Source organism: Agelaius tricolor, unplaced genomic scaffold (assembly GCF_023055355.1).
Source record: "Agelaius tricolor isolate 1412-34295 unplaced genomic scaffold, bAgeTri1.0.p SCAF_3, whole genome shotgun sequence".
In the NCBI taxonomy this organism is placed as follows: domain Eukaryota; kingdom Metazoa; phylum Chordata; class Aves; order Passeriformes; family Icteridae; genus Agelaius; species Agelaius tricolor.
Genome location: NW_027269263.1, coordinates 37,027,381 through 37,049,158, shown reverse-complemented (window position 1 = coordinate 37,049,158; position 21,778 = coordinate 37,027,381). Strand labels below are relative to the sequence as shown.

Genomic DNA, 21,778 nt, shown 5'->3' with positions numbered 1-21,778 from the left:
CTGTCTCAAGTGCTTCAATGCAGACCCAGAGAAACTGATAAAATTATTTTAATTTCTAATTTTTCAGTACTTTTTTTTCTAAATTGACCTTCAAAATTAGAAATGTACATCTCAGCTTTCGTAAACATGTGCTCTTTTTTTCACTCAGAAATCTCCATAGACATTTGTTTTGGAATTTTATGGAATTCTGGTGAGGAAAACTTAGTTCTATTCTAAAATATTACCTTTTTAATTTGGGTTTTACTTTGCTGTCTTGCCTATTTCTTACTTCCAGCTTTTCCCTCTTCCTGCTCTCCTGTCTCTTCTTCAAACTGTCTTACTTTTTTCGCCCCTTGCAGCAGTGCTCTCTCAGTGAGGGAGGAAGAGCGTGATAGCAAAGATGGGAAAGGTCTTGGGTCAGTGAATGGGACACAGACCAAATATGAAAGGAGTTAGTAAGATTTAGCTAAGAGAAAGCTTGATTCAGGGCAGAACTTTCAAAGGTGGTCACGCCCTGCTGAAAATGTGCAAAATGTTGATCTTGGGCAGCACTGCAGAAGTACAGAGGCCAAAGCCCAACCACCTTGCATTGGCAGCTCCTCCACGGCCCGCTGGGCTGGCAAGCTGGGGAGGGAGAGGGCAGGCAGAGCAGGCAGGTGGGGCTGCCCTGCTGCAGCCCCCAGCACTTCAGCAGGCTGGGCTGGCTCCACAGGCACAGGGAACTGCACTTCAAGGAGAATTTTTCCAGATTTTTCCAGCTAAGGGTGGACTGGATGGATTAGACAGCCATTTCAGCAAACAAGTTGTCAGATCTGTTGTCCTGTCAAACAGCACTGTTTTTCTGGGACAGTTGTCTTCACGGTCTGCTGTTGACATGATTTACTAGGAAGTCCTAAACTTGTGCAGGCAGCTTCCAGGGAATTTCTATGATCTACTGCAGTCAGACTTATTAAGCAGAGCAAAATGTCATCTCATACACAGTATGACAAGACAATTTCTAGTTCTTTGTCTAGGAAATGACAATTGGGATGTGATTCCCAGACCAGAAGGCCCCTTCCCCCACCAATTCACCAGTTTGAGGACAGATGCTGGGAATCAGATTGCAGCTACAGCACATTAAGGCTCACATTTTCCTGGTATCCACAAAGCATGCTGAGCTTCCACAGTTGTGGTTTCTATACTTAAAACAGAAGGTCCTAGTTAATTTTACTGCCCCGAGTATTTTTATACACTGTTAGCAATTAGGAACTGAATTAAAGGAGGACAATGTCTGTTTTCTGTACTTTGTTATAGAATATTTCCTTGAGATTATATTCTCTCGTGTAGTAGCTCTACTGGTTACCCTGGCAAGGAATGGATGCTTGCAGAGAATTGGATGACAGCACTCCCAAGCCTCTGAGCTTCCTTTATGCCAATGTTTGCTTATACTCATGACTGACTATTCACATCAATGGGACTGTGTGAGTAAGGATGTTTATTTACCTGTTTATTGAGCTGGAGCTTCTGAGCTACCTCTGGGTCCTGACAGACTTTGTGTGACATTGTTGGGGCTGGCTACAGCATAAGCTAAAAAGCCTATTGCTGCAGGGAATGGATTGCCAGATGGAACATGGTTCTCACCTTTGAATTCCTACTAGTACTGACATAACCCTGATCAAGCCTTAGAAATGAGAGTGAAGGGCAGGGCAATTCTCACTTCAGTACATGTGCACAGCTCTCTCGAGCCCCCTGATTAAACATATTTCAGACATATGAAGTATTTTTTCATAATTTGTATTATAAAATCTACTTTTGTGGATCTTTGACAAGAAAGTACCTGTTTAATAATGCAGTCTATAATCAACAGGAGAGGAAGAAAGGAAAATTACTAACATGCCTATTTGTTTTGGAGCACACTTCTGCCTAACTGGGATGCAAAAATACTGATAGGAAAATGCACACCAGTACAGCAAAGGACTGCTTTATCAGCCTTATCAAGGCTGATAAGGCAATGGGAGTCTTTCAGTTGGTCCCAGTGGGTTTTGGGGCAGGGCAGGATGGGGGAAGGTGAGTGCTGATACCACATGATGAGGCCAGACTCCATGTCAGTATCTTCAAACTGCAGAAATAGTCCCTTGGGGTAGGGTGTACTTTTAGCCTTATCCTGGCCAACACTGAGTCATCCTTCTAAGCAGAATTGATGACATACTGTTTGAGACAAAAAGGTGTAGAATATTCTGGAAAGCTGTCAGACTCTAACACAAGGATGTTGGTCATTCCAAAACTGTTAGAAAGGTACAATTTTATCTTTATAGCTTTAGGTAGCAACAAGATGAAGAATCCTCCAAACTATGTGCATGTTTGAAATTATGAATAGCTGTATTGATTTCAGTCAAACTGTGGATTTAGGTAGGTGGCTATATATTTGTAGCATCACAAGAAAGGAGACAAGCACAAGTCTTCTTGTTCCATCCACTTTCTCTCCCCCTTCAAACTAATGTAGGTCTGACTGGTCTGAGAACAAAGCTTGGGATGGGAAAGGTGAACTTACTCTGATTTCTGTTATCATCTGACCAGTCCAAGTATGGTAGATGAAGAACAGAGATCTGGTGAGGGACAATGTGCACACATATAAGAAAGTGATTACACAGGTTATTTTTCATTTCCAGCTATATCCCATTCTTTCTGAGGAGTTTGGATGAAAAGTTGCACTAAAGGAGCTTAAGGTTTGGGCAGAATCAAGAATTTGAAGAGCCAGAAAGGATTCCTGACAGTGCTGTCTAAGGTTGTGGCTGCCATAACAAGTACCTGTCCCCATGTCATTTCTTCACCACGGGATGGGGAGAGGCTGTTTACCTGGCTCCTGTTTGTTTTCAGTCTGCACTCATGTGCCTGTGTGGCTGGAATGACCTTGTTTGAATTAACAAGTTGCTGGGGTATGAATCAAAGGATAATTGTCACTGCTGCCAGTGGTACTAAACAGACCTGAACTATTAATTCAAGACAAATGGAAGAAATTAGTAAACAGAAAGTTTACTGGTGTAAGGAAACTGCAGGCCTGAGTAGATGGTCTGTGTTAGTTGTATTTCAAATTTATTGCTTTCCTTTGATCATTTGAAATTACTACTGTTTTCAGCTGGAATGTAGAAAAAACTAAGCCCACACGATTAATTATTTATTCCAATTTTAAAAGGACAGTCTGTTACAAGCTGTCTTTCTTCCTCTGCAACTTGTTTTTAGGACATGTTTTTTGTTATATGGGCATAATTTAAATAACTAACATAATGGAATAATTATATTTCCCAGTTAAATGTGTTACACAGAAGCCAAATCCAATGTGCTATTTAGTGGGAACCCCTTTGGATTTCGCTCCTAAGCATATACTAGATTTAGTATGTCCCATAGGGATTGATCATCAATAAGACTACTGGGGTCAGGAACAGGGTTTGCAAAGACATATGAAGACAGAAAATGAGAGGGGGAGAGAGACTCACAGCACCCCAGAATGACAAAAAGGGTTCCTGAAACAGCCAGAGGCTAGGGGCATCTGGCAAATCCATAGCAGCTAGAATAAAATACTGCAAGGGTTGTTAATGAGACTCTTCCTGAAAAGCAGGTGAAACTGGAGGGATACTAAAGCAGACTTAGAGGGTGTAAGAAGTTTAGTCCCTGTGATGACCTTTCCTTCCCTCAGCCCATGTCCTGCTTCCCTTCACTGCTCCCACCCCACGGGAGGTTGCTGCCCACAGCTGTGGGGCCACCACAGGTCCTGCTTGCCAGAGTGTCCAAGCACCCTTGCAGGATTTCAGACAGGGGAGACTGAAAAGGGGAGAGAAAGGGAGGAAGGGGAGATAGAATGGGAGATAGAAAGGGAGGAATTCTTCTCTTGAGATCTCCATATTACTTTTTAAATTATAATAAAAATGTAGTCTTAAATGCCACAGGACCCTCCGACCCAGGCCATACCTTGCTTTTTCCTTTCCTGCTCCTTTGACCCAATGCCTTTTGATGTGGTCTGGCACAAGCCTGGAGAGAAGACCAAGGCTTGTGTGCAGAAGTGAACATCTTGGTCCCGAGCCTCAAAGCAGAATTACTGGCCAAGTCAATGTTTTGCAGCTTTCCCATTTCAATGAGTCCTCCCAGTTTCTCTGTCAGAGGGCTGAGGGGATGTTTTAGAAACATGTAAACATCATGCAGTTGGTAATGGAGTTAATGTAAACTCCATAGGATGTTTTATCAGTTGTCCTTTTGTTTAGTCTGGGAAGCAAAGAATGGGAGGAACAAAGAGTCCTCACTTACTCAAAAGTTTTCTCTAAAAAGCCAGCAATGAACTGTTCTACCTCTGTTTCTTTTGTTAAGAAACAAATGGGCAGGGTTAAGGATTCAAAATGAGATGTTAATAAAAGCTCTCTAACTCAAGAAATAACTTAAAGACTGGAAGGGATGGCCTATAGTGGAGGTGCTACAGCACCATGCTGTGTTTTAAGAATGGTTTAGCTAAAGGACTGTTAGGGATGGTGTATAGTACTTGTTATCCTTCAGAGCAGGAGATGAATTGACTGAACTAATAATCCATGTAATCCTGTTCAACCATACTTTCCTGAGGTATTTTGATTACTTCAATAGAGTGATATTTTAATACAAATAAAGCAATAAAGCTGCAGGACCTTGTGAAGCAATCCACCTCTACGCAAACTGATGTCTGGTTCTAAGGGTTATTTCAGTCAGGGTAGTTCAAAGTCCTAATTCTTGCCCGATTCATAAAGCTATTCACAGCTGTTTTGCCATTTAGGAAGTCCTAAGCTTCTCTGGAAGCTATGCTTGATATTTCATTTCTCTCAGCTGATTCTCCAAAACCAAACAAAGTGCTTTAAAACTGAATTTCATCCTAGAACAGAACAGTCATTTAAATTATTGTTTTTCCTGCTATACAACAAATCAGTGTATGTCACACAGGTTATCTTTGTGATTGCTTTTTATTCATATTTTATTAATGAGATTCTTGCTTTGAAATAGAGTGCCTATTACTATTTTAGGTTGTGTTACTTGAGCAACCACTTTTAACTGGCTACAGTCTAAAAATACTATGAAATTCTATCTATGTCATCAAACTTTAATTTAAAAAAAGTTCATTCTCTTTTTCTTCATGGGTGCCTTTGTAGCACTACTTGCTACTTGAACATAATGATTCATCTCAAAAAAGCATATCCCTCTTCTATTCTTGCTAACTGCCTGCATGATCCTATGATAACTGATTGACAGCTTAATTTCTTATGGGATGGGATAATTTCTCAGAAGGACTGATGGAGAGCCTCGTAATGTTCTGTGTTTCAGGTCTCACTCCTGTGCCATATTCCTTGGCCTTTAAGTTAATTTTTTTACTTAATCATTAATCCATAATTCTCCCTAAGAACAAGTATGCTTTCAGAAAGCTTATTACTATCCTGACACATGGCTATTTTTATTTTCATTATGAAGTGCTGTTTGCATTTTCTTTGTTGACTATTTAAGAGACTTGCCAGAATAAACCAAAAGTAGTGCAAGTGTTGTAGTGTAGACGTTTCAGTGCAGCACCTAACAAAGAGTCTTGAATCAATTTTAGGTAAGATTAAAATCCTAGGTAAGATTGAAAAGTCAATTTGAGAATGTGGAAGAGTACTCATCAGGGGATAGAAATCTTAAAAATATGGGCAGAGAGTAGCCTGGGGACAGTGACAAGGGTACCAATTGATCTGTAAGTAATACCCTTGAAAAATACTTCTTTTTGGGTATGTTACTTTCAAGCACCAAACAAATCAACACTAAAAGGCATCACATCTGTTTGTACCTTGATGTGAATTGTTTGGGTCAGTGCCACGTTTGAAAAAAAAATTGAACTAAAAAATCTCTTGTCAAAATTAGTAGTCTTAAAAACTGAGCTACAGTGGAGGACTGAACTCATGCTGGAAGATATATCACAGAAAACTTAGACATGTTTTCTTCATTGTTTTTTGTTGCAGCTAGAGAAAATGATAATGTGAATTTGGTGCTTTCAGTATAAATGATGCTTTACAGATGAGGTGAATGCCATGCCTTGCTGCTAGGGAATGTATAAACTTGAGCCCAGGACTTGCAACTGATCTTGCACAGATGAACTTGAGCTCTGTTGCAGCAGCTTATTGTCTCAATGATCCTCTTTGCCAGCCTCAAGTTCCACCCACACACTATCAGTTTTGAGACTGCAGCCAAGCAAACAAGCTATACACACAGCTATGCCTCTTGTTCCTGGGCAGTCCATCAAGTGTGCCAGCAGATAATATATAACAATACCTTTGTAGTTTGAAAACACAAATGCCATTTTTAATCACACCTGAGCCACTTAAAATCCTTCACCTTAACTGTGATCATGGACATGGGTGTTTTCCCCAAAAGTTTTGTAAACTGGAGTTGCTGGGTCTTGGACAGGTTCAGGGGCATGCCCAGCAGATCTCTGGTGTGACTTCCTCTTGCCATGGGGCTGGGCTCAGCGAGCCAGGTAACACAAACCTTGTTTGTCTACAGAGAGCATTTTAATACATTTTGGTTGCATTCAAGTAACTTGGCATTCAACTTAAAGCTATCTTGCATACCACAGGGCTTTACAGTGCCAACAAGTAGGCTCAAGAGCTGACACATCTGCATCTACGCTGTTAGACTCAATTATTTGTTTTTAAAAGCTATGATACCTTCTAATCTGCCAGATGCCAAACTCCATATGAAAATCTGGAAGAATCAGAGTTTACAGGAAAGTAAGGATTTAACACCTCCCAGCTGACTGACCGGTTTTAGTTCTCAGTGTGAGTGGTTTTGCCAGTTTTGAGGTGACTTTATCAATATATAAGGCATACCCGGTCCAGGAGGAGCACTTACTGGCAGAAAACAGACCCACTCTCCGCTTGGGATAGGAGCAGCCACGCACAGCAAATGAGGAGTGTGTGAGGGATCAACGAAATGGGGATCAGGAAGAGGGAAAGGAGATGTTTGCTAATGGTGTCCCAGATTACATCTGTATCTGAGTACTGAGACCACGGGAACTGATGTGTCAACGTGCAACATCAAATACCTTAAATCTGAGGCTGTACTGTTGCTGAAAGGTATGGCCTTTCTGATCCCATGTCTCAGGGTTTGCTCCGGCAGCAAGTGGCTGATGTGACTCACTTCCCCCCATGGGACCAGCGCTGTGGCACAGGGGACAGCAGGAACACCGGGCTAAGGGCGTGCAGGAAAGGCAAATCTGCTCTTACGGGCAGCTGCACAGCTTTAGGAAGCTGTACCTTACACCCAGTATCCTGTCGGTGACAGTGACCAGCCCTAGATAAATTAAGGGAAGACATGAGACTGAGGCAGGTAATTACGGAGTGATCTGGCCTTCAGGCATTGTCTGTCATTTCCCCCAGGAGTGATGAGTCTGATGTTTCCCCTGTGTCTTATCAGGACTTTTGTGCTTTAAATACGTTTTCCAGTTGCAGATCTGGATATTCTTGCTATCTGCACACATATCTAATCCCTGGTGAGTCTTCACAAGCCTCCCTCCTCGCTACAGCCCGGGGCCATGAATTCCATTGACTTAATAGTCCATGTGCTGATGATGGTGCGCGGGGCGGCCCCGGCCGGGCACCGCGGCGGCTGCGGAGCTGGAGGCTGTGACTGCTCAGCCGGAATTCACGGACTGCTGGGATAACTGTAAGGGAAAAGCTCTCCCCAGTACTTCGCCGTCAGTAATTTTTTAAATGGCTACTCTTACAGCGCATAGAAGAGTGAAATTGAGTAATTATTAGAGAAAGGTTTGGGAACTTTTTACTTCAGCAAGGCCCCCCTTAGCTGCCTCGCTGCTGTAATGAGCATGGAGGTGCGGAGGCGCCGGCCCGAGACGGGGAGGGGGTCAGGACGCGGCGGGGCGTGGGGCCGGGAAGGAGCCTCCCGCAGCCTTTACCTGCTGCCCGGGCGGGCGGGGGCGGCGCTGCCCGGGAACTCGCGCGGCAGGAAGGGAGCGGAGCGAGGGCGGGAGCGGGGCCGCCGGAGCCGCGGCTCCTCCTCCTCCCCGGACCCCGCGGGCTGGGCGAGGAGCGGCAGCGGCGGGGCCCCATGCGGCGGCCGGGACGGCGCTCTCCGCCGCCCGGCCCCAGCACCACCAGCAGCCCCCGCCGCCGCCGATGACCTGAACCAGCAGCATGAGCAGCGGGTACAGCAGCCTGGAGGAGGAAGAGTCGGAGGAGTTCTTCTTCACCGCGCGCACCTCCTTCTTCAGGAGGCCGCCGGGCAAGAGCCGCGCCGCCCCACAAGTGAGTGCCGTGCGCCGGGCAGGAGGGGCGGCTGCGCCGCACGGGGCAGCTGCTGCCGGCCGGGCCGGGCCGGCTCCGTCCGGCTGGGCTCCCTCCGGCTCGGCCTCCACGTGTCCGCCGCCCCTTCCCCCACGGGGAAGGAGCCGTGGAGCCGCCCGGGCGGCGGGACGGAGCGGGGAGGAGGCGGCCGGGAAGGGCTTCCCTCGGCAGGCTTCCAGCGCGGCTCCCGTCACAGCGGCGGTCGCTGGAGGGGCCTCGCCAGCGTGCCCCTCTCGGCAGCCGGGCTGAGGGACCCCGGCGGGCAGGGATGTGAGCAGAAATCCCTGTTTGTGCGGTGAGTGACCGCGCTGTCGGCCCCGCTGCCGCCTCTGCCTCCTCGCTCCTTCCGAGGTGAATGACAGCCTCTTCAGCTGGTTTGTTGGCAGCGAAAGGCCCTCTGAAGTGTTTAAGTGGCTTGGTTTAAGCATTCAGGCTCGGGCAAGTGGGGCTTTGAGGTGAAGAACTAATTAAATATAAAGCAAAAACTCCGAACCAGCCCCTTGTGTGGGCAGCGTTGAAATTCAGTGGAGGACCTGTCCGACCCAGAGCAGTCATTAAACCATATAGGGTAAACGTCACACTTTTTTAGCTAAGCAGTCTATCCCCCCTCATTTCTCTCTTTCTGAAGCACAGGATCTCATTGTAGAGATGGCTGGTGTCTTTGGAAACTATAGACTAGCGAGCCTGTTTTGTTTATGCTACTTCTTCATCTGCTCCCACCAGCATCAGTGCCTTCTTTCTGTTCAGTGTCTCTTTCTTACTACAAGCTCTTAGTAGTTTTCCCTACTGCATTTCAGTGTTAGTATTACTGCTGCTGTGGGAACCTGGTTATAAACTTGCTTTTGAAAGCCTGGATATGTCAGCTGCCCTCTGGTCCACCTGTGGCACTTGTCAAAAAACATCATTTGTTGCCCACAGCCATTCCTGTAGGCTGCATTCTGCTGCAGAAAGACAATCTTGGTTTCTGTTTCTCTGAGGTTATTTGTGATTTGCTTAAACTGAAACCCTCTAGCTGCCCCTCAGGAAACTCCTGCTCCCGTTTGAGGAAGTGCAAGAGCTCTCTTGAACTTCAATTTCCTTTGCAAAGTCTGGCAGGGAGCCTGGGCACACCCTCTTCCTACACCTGAGCTTGGGTACTTGGAGCAAATAGGTTGGGGCCAGCCATGTACCAGGTCATGGCTGCTTCTCCAGGGTACTTCTCTTGACACCTCTCCTCAGTGTTTGTTTTTGTCTCATCCATTTTGAGTTTCAGCCTCCCATTAACCTCAGGTGTTCTCTGGAAGCTGCTGAGTACTGTGGAGTGTCCCTGAACTTCATCTGGTAACCTATTTGGCCAGCACTGGCTGCCACCTGGCCCTTAGAGAGGAGGATCCTGGTGTGACAGTACTGTGGGAATAAATACCTAACTGCTGTTTGCCTCAGTGTAGTTACTGTATTGTGACATGGGAGAGGGTCCGTGTCTTAATTCAGATCCTAAAAACATACACATCTTTCTAATGCTATTGTATGAGTTGTGTTTCTAAATATTAGCTGTATAAGTAGTAAGTTGTGCAAATGCATTAATTGTTAGCAAATGAATAATTCCTAGCAAGAGGGACTGGGGAAAAAAAAAAAACAACTCCCCATAACTAAAATTTTATATTCTGCTCTAGTATTGCTTCCCAAAAGAATACTGTAGTGAGGTGTTGCAGGATACATATTTAAGAATGTATTTACTAGGCTGGAACAAATTCATCTGTATTGCTGACTCTGCAGCATCAGAAATACTCAGCTAGTATTTCTAGTCATAAAGTTACTACCAGTTGCTCTCAGCTGATGATTTATAGAGAGAAGAAAAAAAAACCCTCCAAACAATGCTGAATGCAGATTTCAACAGTCATGTGGCCAGTAAGAGTTTCCCCTTCCAGCAATAACAGTCATAATAAGCCTCTTTGTAGGGATGAGGATGTTACTTTTGGTTTGTATTTGAGGTTTAGTTAAAAAATGCATACTATGTCCCCTTGAGCGAAGAGAAAAGAGGGAAGCTGATAGTTATTGTTTCTGTGTCTTTCTCAACACAAATATTAAGTTCTCCAGTGTGTGTTTCTCTTGTTGCAGAAGACCTTTAAGTGCTGGCAGTTACGTTTATCCTTCTGTCTTAGCTCCCTCTGCCCCCTTTCTTGCAGGGAAAAAACGGCTTAGAGCATTTGGTTTGCAGCTGTGCCTGCAGAAAAATTGAGAAAAACTCAGTACTGTGTTTAGCCTTGTTATGTATGGATTTCCAAAGAGAAGAAAGAGAAAACAAAATTCACTTGCGTAAGTAGTGAGTTTTTGTCTTCATCTAATTGGGCAAGGATGGGCTTAAATACATCAAATTCTGCTAATGAGACAGGATTAATGAATTGACTGCAGTTCTGGTGTAAAAATTTTGTGATAGTACCTTTGGTCTTTGCTTAGGATCTGTAGAGTGATTAAAGATTTAGGCAACTCTTCCCATTTCTATACCACTTCTAAAAGAAAATTGCAGCATAAAACCTTTGCAGTAGATAATAGGCAGTATGGTGTTTTAGGGTATAGCAGTAGTCCCCAAGTTATTTCTTAAGCAAGAAATACTTCAGTCTGAGGGCAGTGGGAATAAAAATGCATGTTGCCTTTTGCTGTCTTATTGCTCCTGAAAGTTTAGCTTTATTTAAGGTTTCTTATCAGCTGTGTCTCTTGTAAAATTTGAGTGTCAGAGACTAGATTAAGCTCAGTGTGGCCCTGTTTCATGTTTGCAATGAGTCATTTTATAAATGAAAAAGGCAGAACTGTAAATATTTTTGTCCTGCCAGTCTGACTACTCAGGTGAGGTAAAGTTAACCATGTATGTAGGCTTTTGCAAGATCAGACCAGTGCTTCTGTATGATCAAGTCTTTGGAAATGGTCCATTCTCTGTAGAGAAAATACCAAAGTAAGTTGTTTGGCAAACTTTTGAAAACTGACCCCTTTCTCTCCCTGTTTCCTCCCACTCACCCCCATCCTTCAGGAAAATTGAAACCAGTTGTGCCTGCTGCTGCAAGCCCCACCATATGCTGGAGGGATGTGCATCTTCCTGTGTATGTTTTCTGCGCTTTCCTTCCACATGCTAGTTCCCTGAATTATCCCACTTTGAGCAGGGTTGATGTAAATCCTTGCAATTGTTTCCTTTCCCAGGGGTCTCAATGGACCACTGTCCAATAGACCAATGTCTTTCAAGCATTGGAGGTGGCTAGTTCCAAGCCATGCTGAGCTCGTTTTCTATCTGGATGACTGCAAAAACCTGAGGACATCCCTGTTCTTGGTTCTGCCTGCTCTATGTTTGAGGGCCCCTTCCACTGTAACTGTAAGGGTTTGAAACATGAGAAGAGGCTGTAGTAAAGCTCTCTCTCTGCTCTTATGTGTGAGGAATCTGTGAGACAGGACATCACTCTACTTTGGGAAACCTTGCTTTGGGAAGCTGGCAGTGCTATGAAGGTCATGGATCCCAGCTAAAAGAGGGCCATTCCTGCAGGTTCTGTTCAGCATCTGAGTTGTGAATACTTTGCACACAAAATGTGAGAGAGTTCTGGTTGATGTCTAGTGCAAAATGGCTTGGATATAGGAAGTTTGACACTTGGATGCTGCTTTGTTCTTTGGAGTAAAAACCCAAAATGCTGCTGTGTGCTCTGTTTTTCTACTATTTCTTACAGGGCTCTGTAAAAGTTTTTGCAAGAAAAATGCAATCTCTTCTGTTGGCAGCTTCCAAAAATGCATGTGTTCCTTCTGCACCCAAGAATGTCCCCATTGCCTCACTGTCAACACTGGTCCTTCCCTCTCTGGGATCTGATTTCTCCCTCTCTCTTCCCCTTACTGGTCTTGGTCTTCACAGCTTCCAGACCTGCTAAGTTCCTTCCCCTGCATCCTCACACAGTGCACTCTGCCATGACATTGGCTTTGTGGCTGTCCTTTCTGCATGTCAGTGGGATTTGCAACTGTGGTAATGGTGGTGGGAAAGGAAATTAATAGAAAAGCTGGAAGTGGAAAGCAGATAGGTAAGAGCAGAGGAGGTATAAAGGGCAAGGGCAGAAGGCAGAGGGGTGACAGTCTCATCCCTAGCTAGTCCTGACAAGGTAATCAGCTGTCTCTCATTTCACTGTTGGAGAAGGAGGTTTGAAGGGAAGGATGTAGCAATTTTTTTTTTTTAATGGGTGAAGATGGGAAGAAGTAGGACAAACTTCTGGGCACTTCTTTTTTAGGTTTCTTCCACATTAATTTGCTGAGTAGGTTGAGGCATGTAATTGAGAGGAAGAGAGATCATTAAAAAACCCATTTGAATTGGTAAGAAATTTCTAGTAGTAAAATGCAATTTGTAGCTGCTTGAGCCTAGTTAGGATGTCTCTGTGTTACCAGTGTCCATTATTAATGTTTTACGTTGTTTGGCCATTGCGACTCTTCCTGGGTTTCCTTTTAGTAACATTCCCTAGGGAAAACGGCTCTCCTGACTACCAGAAAAAATGAGGTTTCTAATTATAGGCTTCCTTTGGAGCCAAAAAGTTTAGGTTTGACATGTAGTCATGAAACTTGTTTTAAAAAAGGCAACTAAAAATATCCAGTAATATTTTGTTCTTTTTTTTTTTTTTAATTCATTTGGCAGTCAGTGAATATTATGGGATAAACATTGTCGCAACAGAAATACTTGAAAGTTAAGGGCTGAAGGAATGAATAGGGTAGAGATTGTGTCTATTTTAACTATGATAAACTAGTGGTCCTTATTTTGTGTTTTTGCCTCACTCTTCTCTCGGAGGATTTGATGTGGCGTGTGTGTCAGTAACTTGGAGGGGCTTGATGGCCATTTTGTGGTGAACTCTGAGTCCCCTGCTGGTGTCTGACAGCCTCTGGAAGTGAGATGAAGTTTATGCTCTGTGCAGAGAATGCTGATTGCCATACGCTGGTTTATCATCACGGCTGGTTCTTGGAATCATCGGTTGAAATTTTGAGGACTTAACTATATGAAATAGTAACTCCTAGCGCATACAAAAATTTAAGAAACAGATTTAGGAGAGGTGGATTAACATACTGTCCTAGTCAGAGTTCAAGTCACTAAAACATGTGATGGGTGCTGTTAGATTCAGCAATTTAAGGGTCACGAGTGCAGCACCAGCAGCAGATAATATTCAGACTAGATGAGTAACTCTTAACCTTTCCACTGTTTTCTTAAGTCTGTTGTATTAATACTATATTAACTGCATCTCAGGCAGTTACTTATCTATAAACTTTGGGAGCACAAACAATGTATTATTAACTTTTTTATTGACATTTATTTAAATACCACCAGAGAAACACTGATTATTTATTTTTACTTTTGTTGGAGAAAAAAAGGCTTTGATTCACTTATCAGAGTCTTGGGGTATAGTAGCTAGGCTTCACATTAGTTAGATGAAGAGCATTTAATTAGTGTATTTTGTGAACTCAGTGATGTAATTGAGTTGGGATAATTGTGAAGGTTTAAGTGCAAAGCAGAAGAGCAGAGTTGTGGAGTTTTGCTGAAGTCAAAAATTATTGGGCAACTTTATGGTCCAAAATGTTTAGACTTAGGCTTCTTCAGACGCATGTGAACAGACACGCAGACACAAGGACTTTTCTTTTAACTGAAGAGTCTGGTGAATCCAGGAAAGTGCTCTGCAGAGCAGCAGAGCTCAAAGTCATTTGAATACACGGAAGAGACTGAAAAAAACCCAATAAAAAGTTACTTAATGAGAAAATTTGATACCTCCTTTTCATTATCTGTTATTTCAGCTGTAGATCAGTGTGTAAGAATAATATCAGAATGACCATTTTGGAAGAGGATCCTGCTGATTAACATCTAGCTACAGCAAAAGCAAAATTATGAAGAATAACTGAAGTAGAAACTGATGATACAGAAGTTTGTCTCTTCTGTAGTCTCTTCAGAAGTTTGTCTCTTCAGTCAGTGGCACCAGTGCTGAATTAACAGTTGCAAACACTGCTGGCTCATGGGTTGGGCACAAAGGGTCAAAATGAATCATCACAGACTGTCAGCTGGCCTCTCATGGAGTTCTGCAGGACTCCATCCTCAGTCCAGAACTTGTCCACATCTTCATTAATTACTTGGATGCAGGACTAGAAGGAATACGAAATAAATTTGCCGATGACACTAAATTGAGAGGAGCTGTTGAGTCCCTCAAAGGCAGAGAGACATTGATAAATTAGAGAGATGGGCAATCACCAACTGTATGAAGTTTAACAAGGGCAAGTGACATATTCTGCCCCTGGGATGGGGCAACCCTGGATGTATGGACAGACTGGGGAATGAGAGGCTGGAGGGCAGCGCTGTGGAAAGGGACCTGGCAGTCCTGGTCAAGGGAAAGTTGAATCTGAGCAGTGCCCTGGCAGCCAGGAGGGCCAAGAATGTCATGGGGTGCATCAGGCACAGCATCACCAGCTGGGCAAGGCAGCAGGGGATTGTTCCACTCTGCTCTGCCCTGGGGCAGCCTCACCTTGAGTGCCCTGTGTAGTCTTGGGCAGTGTAAGGAAGATAGTGCCCAAAACTGAGGAATGGGCACAGTGTAAGGAAGATACTAAGCTATTGGGGAGTGTCCAAAGGGGGGCAATGAAGGTGTTGAAGGGTCTTGAGGGGAAGCTGTATGAGGAGTGCCTGAGGTCCTTTGATCTGTTCAACCTGGAGAACAGGAGACTAAGGGGAGAGCTTATTGCCTTTTGCAGCTTCCTCGTGAGGGGAAATGGAGGGGCAGGTACTGGTCTTTCCACTCTTGTAACCAGTGACAGAACTCAAGGGTATGGCCTGAAAGGGTGTCAGGGGGAGGCTCAGGCTATGTATCAGTAAAAGGTTCTTCACCCAGAGGGTAATCAGGCCCAGGAACAGGCTCCCCAAGGAACTGGTCACAGCACCAGCCTGACAGAGTTCAGGAAATGTTTGGACAGTGCTCGCAGGCACATGGTGTGATTCTTGGGGTGCCCTATGTAGGGTCAAGAGTTGGAATTTGGTGATCCTTGTGGGTCCCTTTCAACTGAGTATATTCTGTGATTCTAAATAAACTGATTAACAGAGAGTTTTGGATTAAGTGCTTGGTAAGTAATGCAGCATTTTGCCTGTGACACTATACTAGTGAGTCAAGACAAGCAATGTAAGCTTCTTGAAGGGAGACGTGGGAGTGACAGGTCTCTTGTTCAGTTCTCCTCATGGATAGGCAGATAAGGCCAATGTGCAGGCAGCACATTGGGCCAGGCTATTCAGTATATCTTGCACTTCATTCTTAGGTAGAAGTAGTAGGGCTCTTACAGATGCATGCTCGCATTAAAAAAAAAATAGATGTTATATATATATATATACACACACACACACAAAATATTTAGATTTATGTATATAAATCTGACACACACACACATATGGATTTGTGCCTTTTGAGACCAACATTCAGGAAAGGTCTTCAAACCAGCAGTCCCACAGATGGTAGATGTGTGCCCTGATGGGACTGAAGCTAGCCCAGCATGCTGTCATGCCCCTAGTTTCAGTGCAGCACTTACCTGCATTGTCAGGCTTTTGTATGGGTTCAGGTGCCTGTGTCAAAGCCTGCACATTTCTGTAGACAGGTATGAATTGACTTGGGGTGAGTCATTGCTGCTTTCCTGTTGGTGTGCTTGCTGTTCTGTGAGGTTGATGAAGTACTGCAGACAGTTTTGAGGAGAGTGCTTCCTATGCAGACGTGTATTTGGCTATGCTAAGTAGCCACATGTGATTTATGTAGCAATTAAGAATGCTTTCTAGTTACTCATCTGTGTGTGTGCTGGAGAGGAATTTGTGTTCCTGTATGCAGAGGAATCTGTGCTGTGCTGAAAATAATAGTAAAGGCAGCAGTGGTTCATCTGCCTCTGAGGATGCATGAAGCGTTGATGTTGGGTATGTAGGAGTACTTGGTGTGCTGGTTGCCAGTTTCTCTGTCTCACTCTTTACCCACTCAGTAATTGTGGAAAATGCTGTTTGTAAGTGTGTTTCTTTTATAAATTACATAAAATAATATACTGGGGGCAAGTTACAAAGGCAGTTGTCTCTAATCTGTTATAAATATTCCTGTTGTCCATAATTAGGACTGCTTGTATTGTGATCTGTCTCCTCACTGATCCAAGGTGTGGTCAAGTGCATGGATGCACAGTCCAGCCATGCTGTAGTTTTCCTCATAGTGCACAGTCTTTGTGTCTTGTGTTTGCAATACACAATCAAAACAGTCTCTCTAAAGCCTGATTGGTAATAATAAAAACTGAATATCAAGGTCTCCTCTGACTGAATATAATAGTTTGCCAAATATTTTAAGTGCTTAATTTTATTTCTGCTGAAGCAGGAATCCCACATTTTGACTCGTCCCCCTTGAAGTAAAGTTTGTAATAGAACAAATCTGTTAATACTTCGCAAGTAGTTTAACACCTTTGTTGGTGGCTAGTAACCTCTGTTGTAGAGGACTTCCTCTCAGTGACTTCTTATGTACAGTTGTGCCTAGGTCACACTAGCCTGTAAACTGGAAAGTGTTTAGTTCAGATGTTTCATTTAGAGCATTATTTTTCTCTTAGAGGGTTCCTCTCTTCTGAAGAATTTGGTGCCTCAAGATCAAAGCCTGCCTGTGATGGTGTTCACAGGGGTTTTCAGGTGAGGGAAGAGACGAGAATGTTGACTTCATGTTACAGAAGGCTTGATTTCTTATTTTATGATATATATATATTACATTAAAACTATACTAAAAAGAATAGAAGGAAAAGCTTCATCTCAGAAGGCTAGCTAAGCTAAGAATAGAATGGAATGAATAATAAAGGTTTGTGTCTCAGACAGAGAGTCCAAGCTAACTGGGCTGTGGTTGGCCATTATTATAAACATCTAAGATGGGCCAATCACAGATGCACCTGTTGCATTCCACAGCAGCAGGTAACCATTGTTTACATTTTGTTCCTGAAGCCTCTCAGCTTCTCAGGAAGAAAAATCCTAAGAAAGGATTTTTAATTAAAAGATGTCTGTGACACCTGCTTGTCTTGCTATTCAGTCCAACAGGAACTTGATATGGTGTGTTCACTTAGATACATACCTGAGATTGTGGAAGTCTTTTTGTTCAGATCTGCTCACTGCTCATCTAATTGTAAAATATTCTCATAGTTCATATGAGAAGCACCTGGTAAAGCCATATAAACTCCAGCAATTGCACTAGGGATTTCAGCATGACCCACTGTGATTGTGTGTACAGAAATTGGCATGTTCTTTGGCACTGCCTGAAAGATTAGTAATTTGGTGGCTGTGTATTGCATAATGGGAGAATTGGTCTGCATTGTTTCTCCTCATGTTTTAAATGAGTAAGTTCAAGAAGCAGTATTATTGAGATTAGCATAAGAGTCAGGGCAAACTTTCAAAACAGATGCAGTCTGAACTACTGTATTACAATTTTTTATTATATTATTGATGTGTAGAAAGATTATGTAATAGAGGCATAGACAGGTGTCTTATGTTATCATTTATGATAAAATGTGTAAAAAAAACCCCAACCCCATGTTTTTGTCTCTCTGATTAGCTTGCAAGTAGTAGAAAAGTTGACGTGTGGCAAGTGACCTAGGCTGTGCCTAAAATGCACAGCAGGTACACGCTGTAGCCAGCTGCAGGAACTGATCCCCCAGCCTTCCAGACTGGTGACTTAAAGAATGGTCAGCCTCTTTTTTGTTACCATGCATGTGTGTTTAACTTTGAAAAGAAGCAGTGGAGAGCAAGGGTTTCTGCAGAAGTGTTTCTGGATCTGTCAGGTTAGATTGTTGAAGCTAAGTGTAGAAGACCAAGGAACAGAAATATGAGCAGGAGGAGAGTTCGTTTTAATCCTGTCATACATACAGGCTCCCCATTTCCATCACCAGGAGTACTTTGATGCAGAAATTAGACCCATGTGATGGCTGTGATACAGCCAGGGGCAAATGCTGCTAAGGGGATGCTCCTGAAAACTGATAAAATAAATCCCTAACTCTTCATGTGGCATGGACTTGGCAGCTGAAAGCTAGAATTAGGTGTGACTTTTATATCTGACAGTAAAGGATGAGGAGAAGGAAGGAATCTGTGTACAAGACTTGCTCCATCTCTTGAAGGATAATATGAACACTTATCAACTGCTGAGAGCAAACTGGAGTAAATGATCCTGCATACATGTGAGGCATGGTAAAAGAGAGGGGATGTTGTTTGAGATGGGGAGTTGATTTGTGACTGTTGTCTTTTAGGCACTCTGTTGGAAAGAAGGAAGAGAAAGTATTCTATCTGTCCTGCTGTAAGTCCAGGCTGAAAAATTGCCTGTTCATTTTTCTGCACGTAGGATCAATGTCTTATGTCCTGGGGAAAAATACACAGCTTAAGCAAAAATTCATGCTTGAGGCAGTTGCTCCATTTGGTACCCAAATAGAAGTGCTGGCAGTGTAAGAACAGCAGAGTCAGGGGAACATTAGTTGTGCAGGCAACCTGATGCAAGCAGTAATCAGACTCCCATGTAATCTGTGCAAGAGAAATCTGCTTTATTAAGGGGAACTTGATCTTTCATTAAAGAAATCTTCTGGTCATGATAGTCACAGCTTTCATGGAGCTTAATTTAGCACAGTGTTGCTTTTCTACTGCACTGTCTACATAAATTTGGAACTCTAAAGTCTGATTTTCTGTATTTATAAATTTATCCAGATCTTTGGGTTAATTTTGATGTAAAATCTAATATTAGGGAGAGTTTGCAGTTTTTGCATGAGTTAGCAGGTCAGTTTAAGATGAATTTGGAATATTTAACTTGACATTCAGGGGCGCTTTATTTGTTGAATTAATGAAATGCCTTTTTTCCCTTCCAAGAATATAGGATACAGGGTGTTAACTAATGTCAGGAGCCTTAATCAATTCTTTCTATAATGAAAATAATTTAGCTGCTTTTAGAGAGCCCAGTAAGGGGATCTCAGGATCTAAGTAATGGTTTCACAGTAGCTAGTTAAGTCTTATGGAGTGGGGCTATTGTAGAGTTCAAAGACTGAAATATCTTTTGTTGTATTTGGTAATATCATTTAGTTATTTAGTTAGGTAATATATTTTAGTTATTTTAGAAATGACTCTTAAAATATTGAATTACTTTTAATTACCTTCTAGTCACTGTAGTGGTAAGAGACTACTGCATATGCATTCAAATGTCAGAGGGGACAGCAAGACAGACTTCTGGACATCAGTCAGATAAACCTCTGAATCAGATAATCACGTTATTCGAAATTTCATTTTTCTGTTCTCATTGAATATAAAGTTGAATTAATTTATGTCATTAGTTCCCTTTCTTAAGTTTTTTCTTTGAGCTCTATGACTACGTCAAAAATCATTCCTGAACAATTTCCTACACTCCCCCCTGCTCCCCCTTATTTTTTCTTCAAGGTCCTAGCCAACCAACAGCTTGTTTTATTCTTTGGGTGCTAATTACTTTCCCTTCTTCTTTTATGTCTGAGACTGACTCACACTGCTGTTGCTTATGGCAATTATAACAAGAATTGCTGATAAATCAGAATACTTTCTCTAAACATTCTCTATATCAACTGCATGTTATTGCCTTGGGGTCTGATTCGGGCTTCATGGGAGCAAGTTTGTTTTCACAAAAATTGAAAAATGGTATTAGTGTTCAGCTGACCATGTGATCTATTACTCTGAACTTTTGTTGGTCCCTTGCTTGCCTAGGAGGTATTTTTACTGCTTTAAAAACATTAGCAAAATAAAATTCAGCTTAACTAAAACCACCATGTTTTAATTAAAGTATGTTAAAGAAAATATCTTCTATAAAACTTTTAATTCTGTGCTGTAAATTACAACTTTTTTCTTAAGTGTATATTCAGTAGACTGTGTTGTCAAAGACTATAATATTTGGGAGAATGTTCTTATTGCTAACTCAAACCTGTGAGCAACAGGACTCCATTAAGTAGATTGTGGGTTTCTGGCTTTTTGTTGCTCTGGTCAGAATTCTTGTTCTGTAAAATGAAGCAGTCAGTTCCTGTGTTTAGTATGGTGAGGTTTTTATATTCTGGATTAGGCTGGGTACCAATTAGCCAGCCACTGTCTACCCTCCACTGTGTAGACAGTTCTTGTATCTTAGACCTGATCATAGCCTATGTAACATTATCCCAAATAAATGCCAAATATTTAGGCAAGGTGGAGAACCAGTGATGCTTTGTAAATCAGAGTGGTTTTGTTGCTAGCAGGGCATGTTCTACCAGGGTTTCTCTTTTGGTTTGCTAAACCATAGGGTACTTGTGATTGCCATGATACTGTGATAGGAGGTTTGTTATAAAATACAGAGGTAATTCCTGATATATACCTTTCTCAAATTCTGAATAAGAATGGAACTGTCTCTAAATCCCTAAAGAAATGTTCAGGTATCAGAAGATCAAGTAAGTTGATTTGAAACATGGCAGGCTGTGTAATGCAAATTTGTTTGACTTCTTAATGATCACCAATTCATAGTGAGTTTCCTGGGAGTTTACTTCTGTGTTCTGTCACCAAAAAGCTGCTTTGTGTGTACCTGTGCCTGAAATGAACTTGTGAAGGGTGTTTTCAGGCAGCAAAGTTATTGGCAACACCCCCTTAGTTTAGCTCACTCCTGTTGGGTGTCCTTGGTTTTTCAGTTGCTGTTTTGCTGTCCCCCACTGGCAGCAGTGGGCATGGGAGCTTTTGGGAGGAGTCTTATACCTGCTGAGCTAAATTCTATGGAAGAATGAATTTTTTTTCTCTTACTATGCTCCCCTGGAAGGGGTCATCCCACTTGCAAGGAGAGCTTTAGGTACTCTTAGAGTGGAAATCTCTGCTTTGATGGTTATAGCAGTTGGGGATTCGAATATCCAAACTGTTGTTCCACATGTTCCTGTGACTGAGGGGTGATAAGATGTGCCTCAATACAGATCTTGGAGGATGTAAATAACTTGCAGGTTATTCCAGTAGAACAGAAGTTACATATTTAGAAATATCTTTCTAAAGATCTTCTGTGTTTGTCCAGTCATGGGCAAGAGTGATTAATAGACTTATATCACAGGCTTTGTTTAATGGCTAGAATTTGGGGGTTTGTCTACACTGACAGCTGCTTTTGAATTCATGTGAATGTGTTCACATGGTGGGAAGCCTGTCTCAGGATGGGGGAACATGACTGTTTATATTGTGCTAAAAGGTTGATATGTGAAGTGAAACATCAAAGCAGTTTCTAATGCTCTGAAGTTTAAAACTCATGGTTAATTTAATTAAAAAATAATTAAAGGCACATCTTTCCCCACCCCTGAATGCAGAGCCCAAATATTCTTCAAAGCATATTTGATTTTAATGATTTGGTGATTTCCTCCCTGAGGCTTTTTTTAACTTGCCACTGGCATATAAAGATGTAGCTTTGAGTTGCAATGATAATAGATTATTAGTGCAGTTGGTGTTTGCCTCCTAAGGCAGTAAAATTTCTGTGGAAATAGCC

The 21,778-nt window shown here is 42.6% G+C and overlaps 1 protein-coding gene across 4 annotated transcripts in view; it reads left to right on the top strand.

The window, feature by feature from the left end:
• Positions 1-21,778, top strand: part of RASSF3 (Ras association domain family member 3) — a 106,011-nt gene that overhangs the window by 44,177 nt on the left and 40,056 nt on the right. Inside the window, exon 1 of one of the 4 annotated variants that reach the window (XM_071423503.1) lies at positions 7,981-8,258. The exons of the other annotated variants lie outside the window; for them this stretch is intronic. Within the exon in view, the coding sequence (XP_071279604.1) occupies positions 8,148-8,258 (111 nt within the window). The 5' untranslated portion in view covers positions 7,981-8,147. Of the gene's footprint in view, positions 1-7,980; positions 8,259-21,778 lie in introns of those variants that run through there. 4 annotated transcript variants of the gene reach the window in all.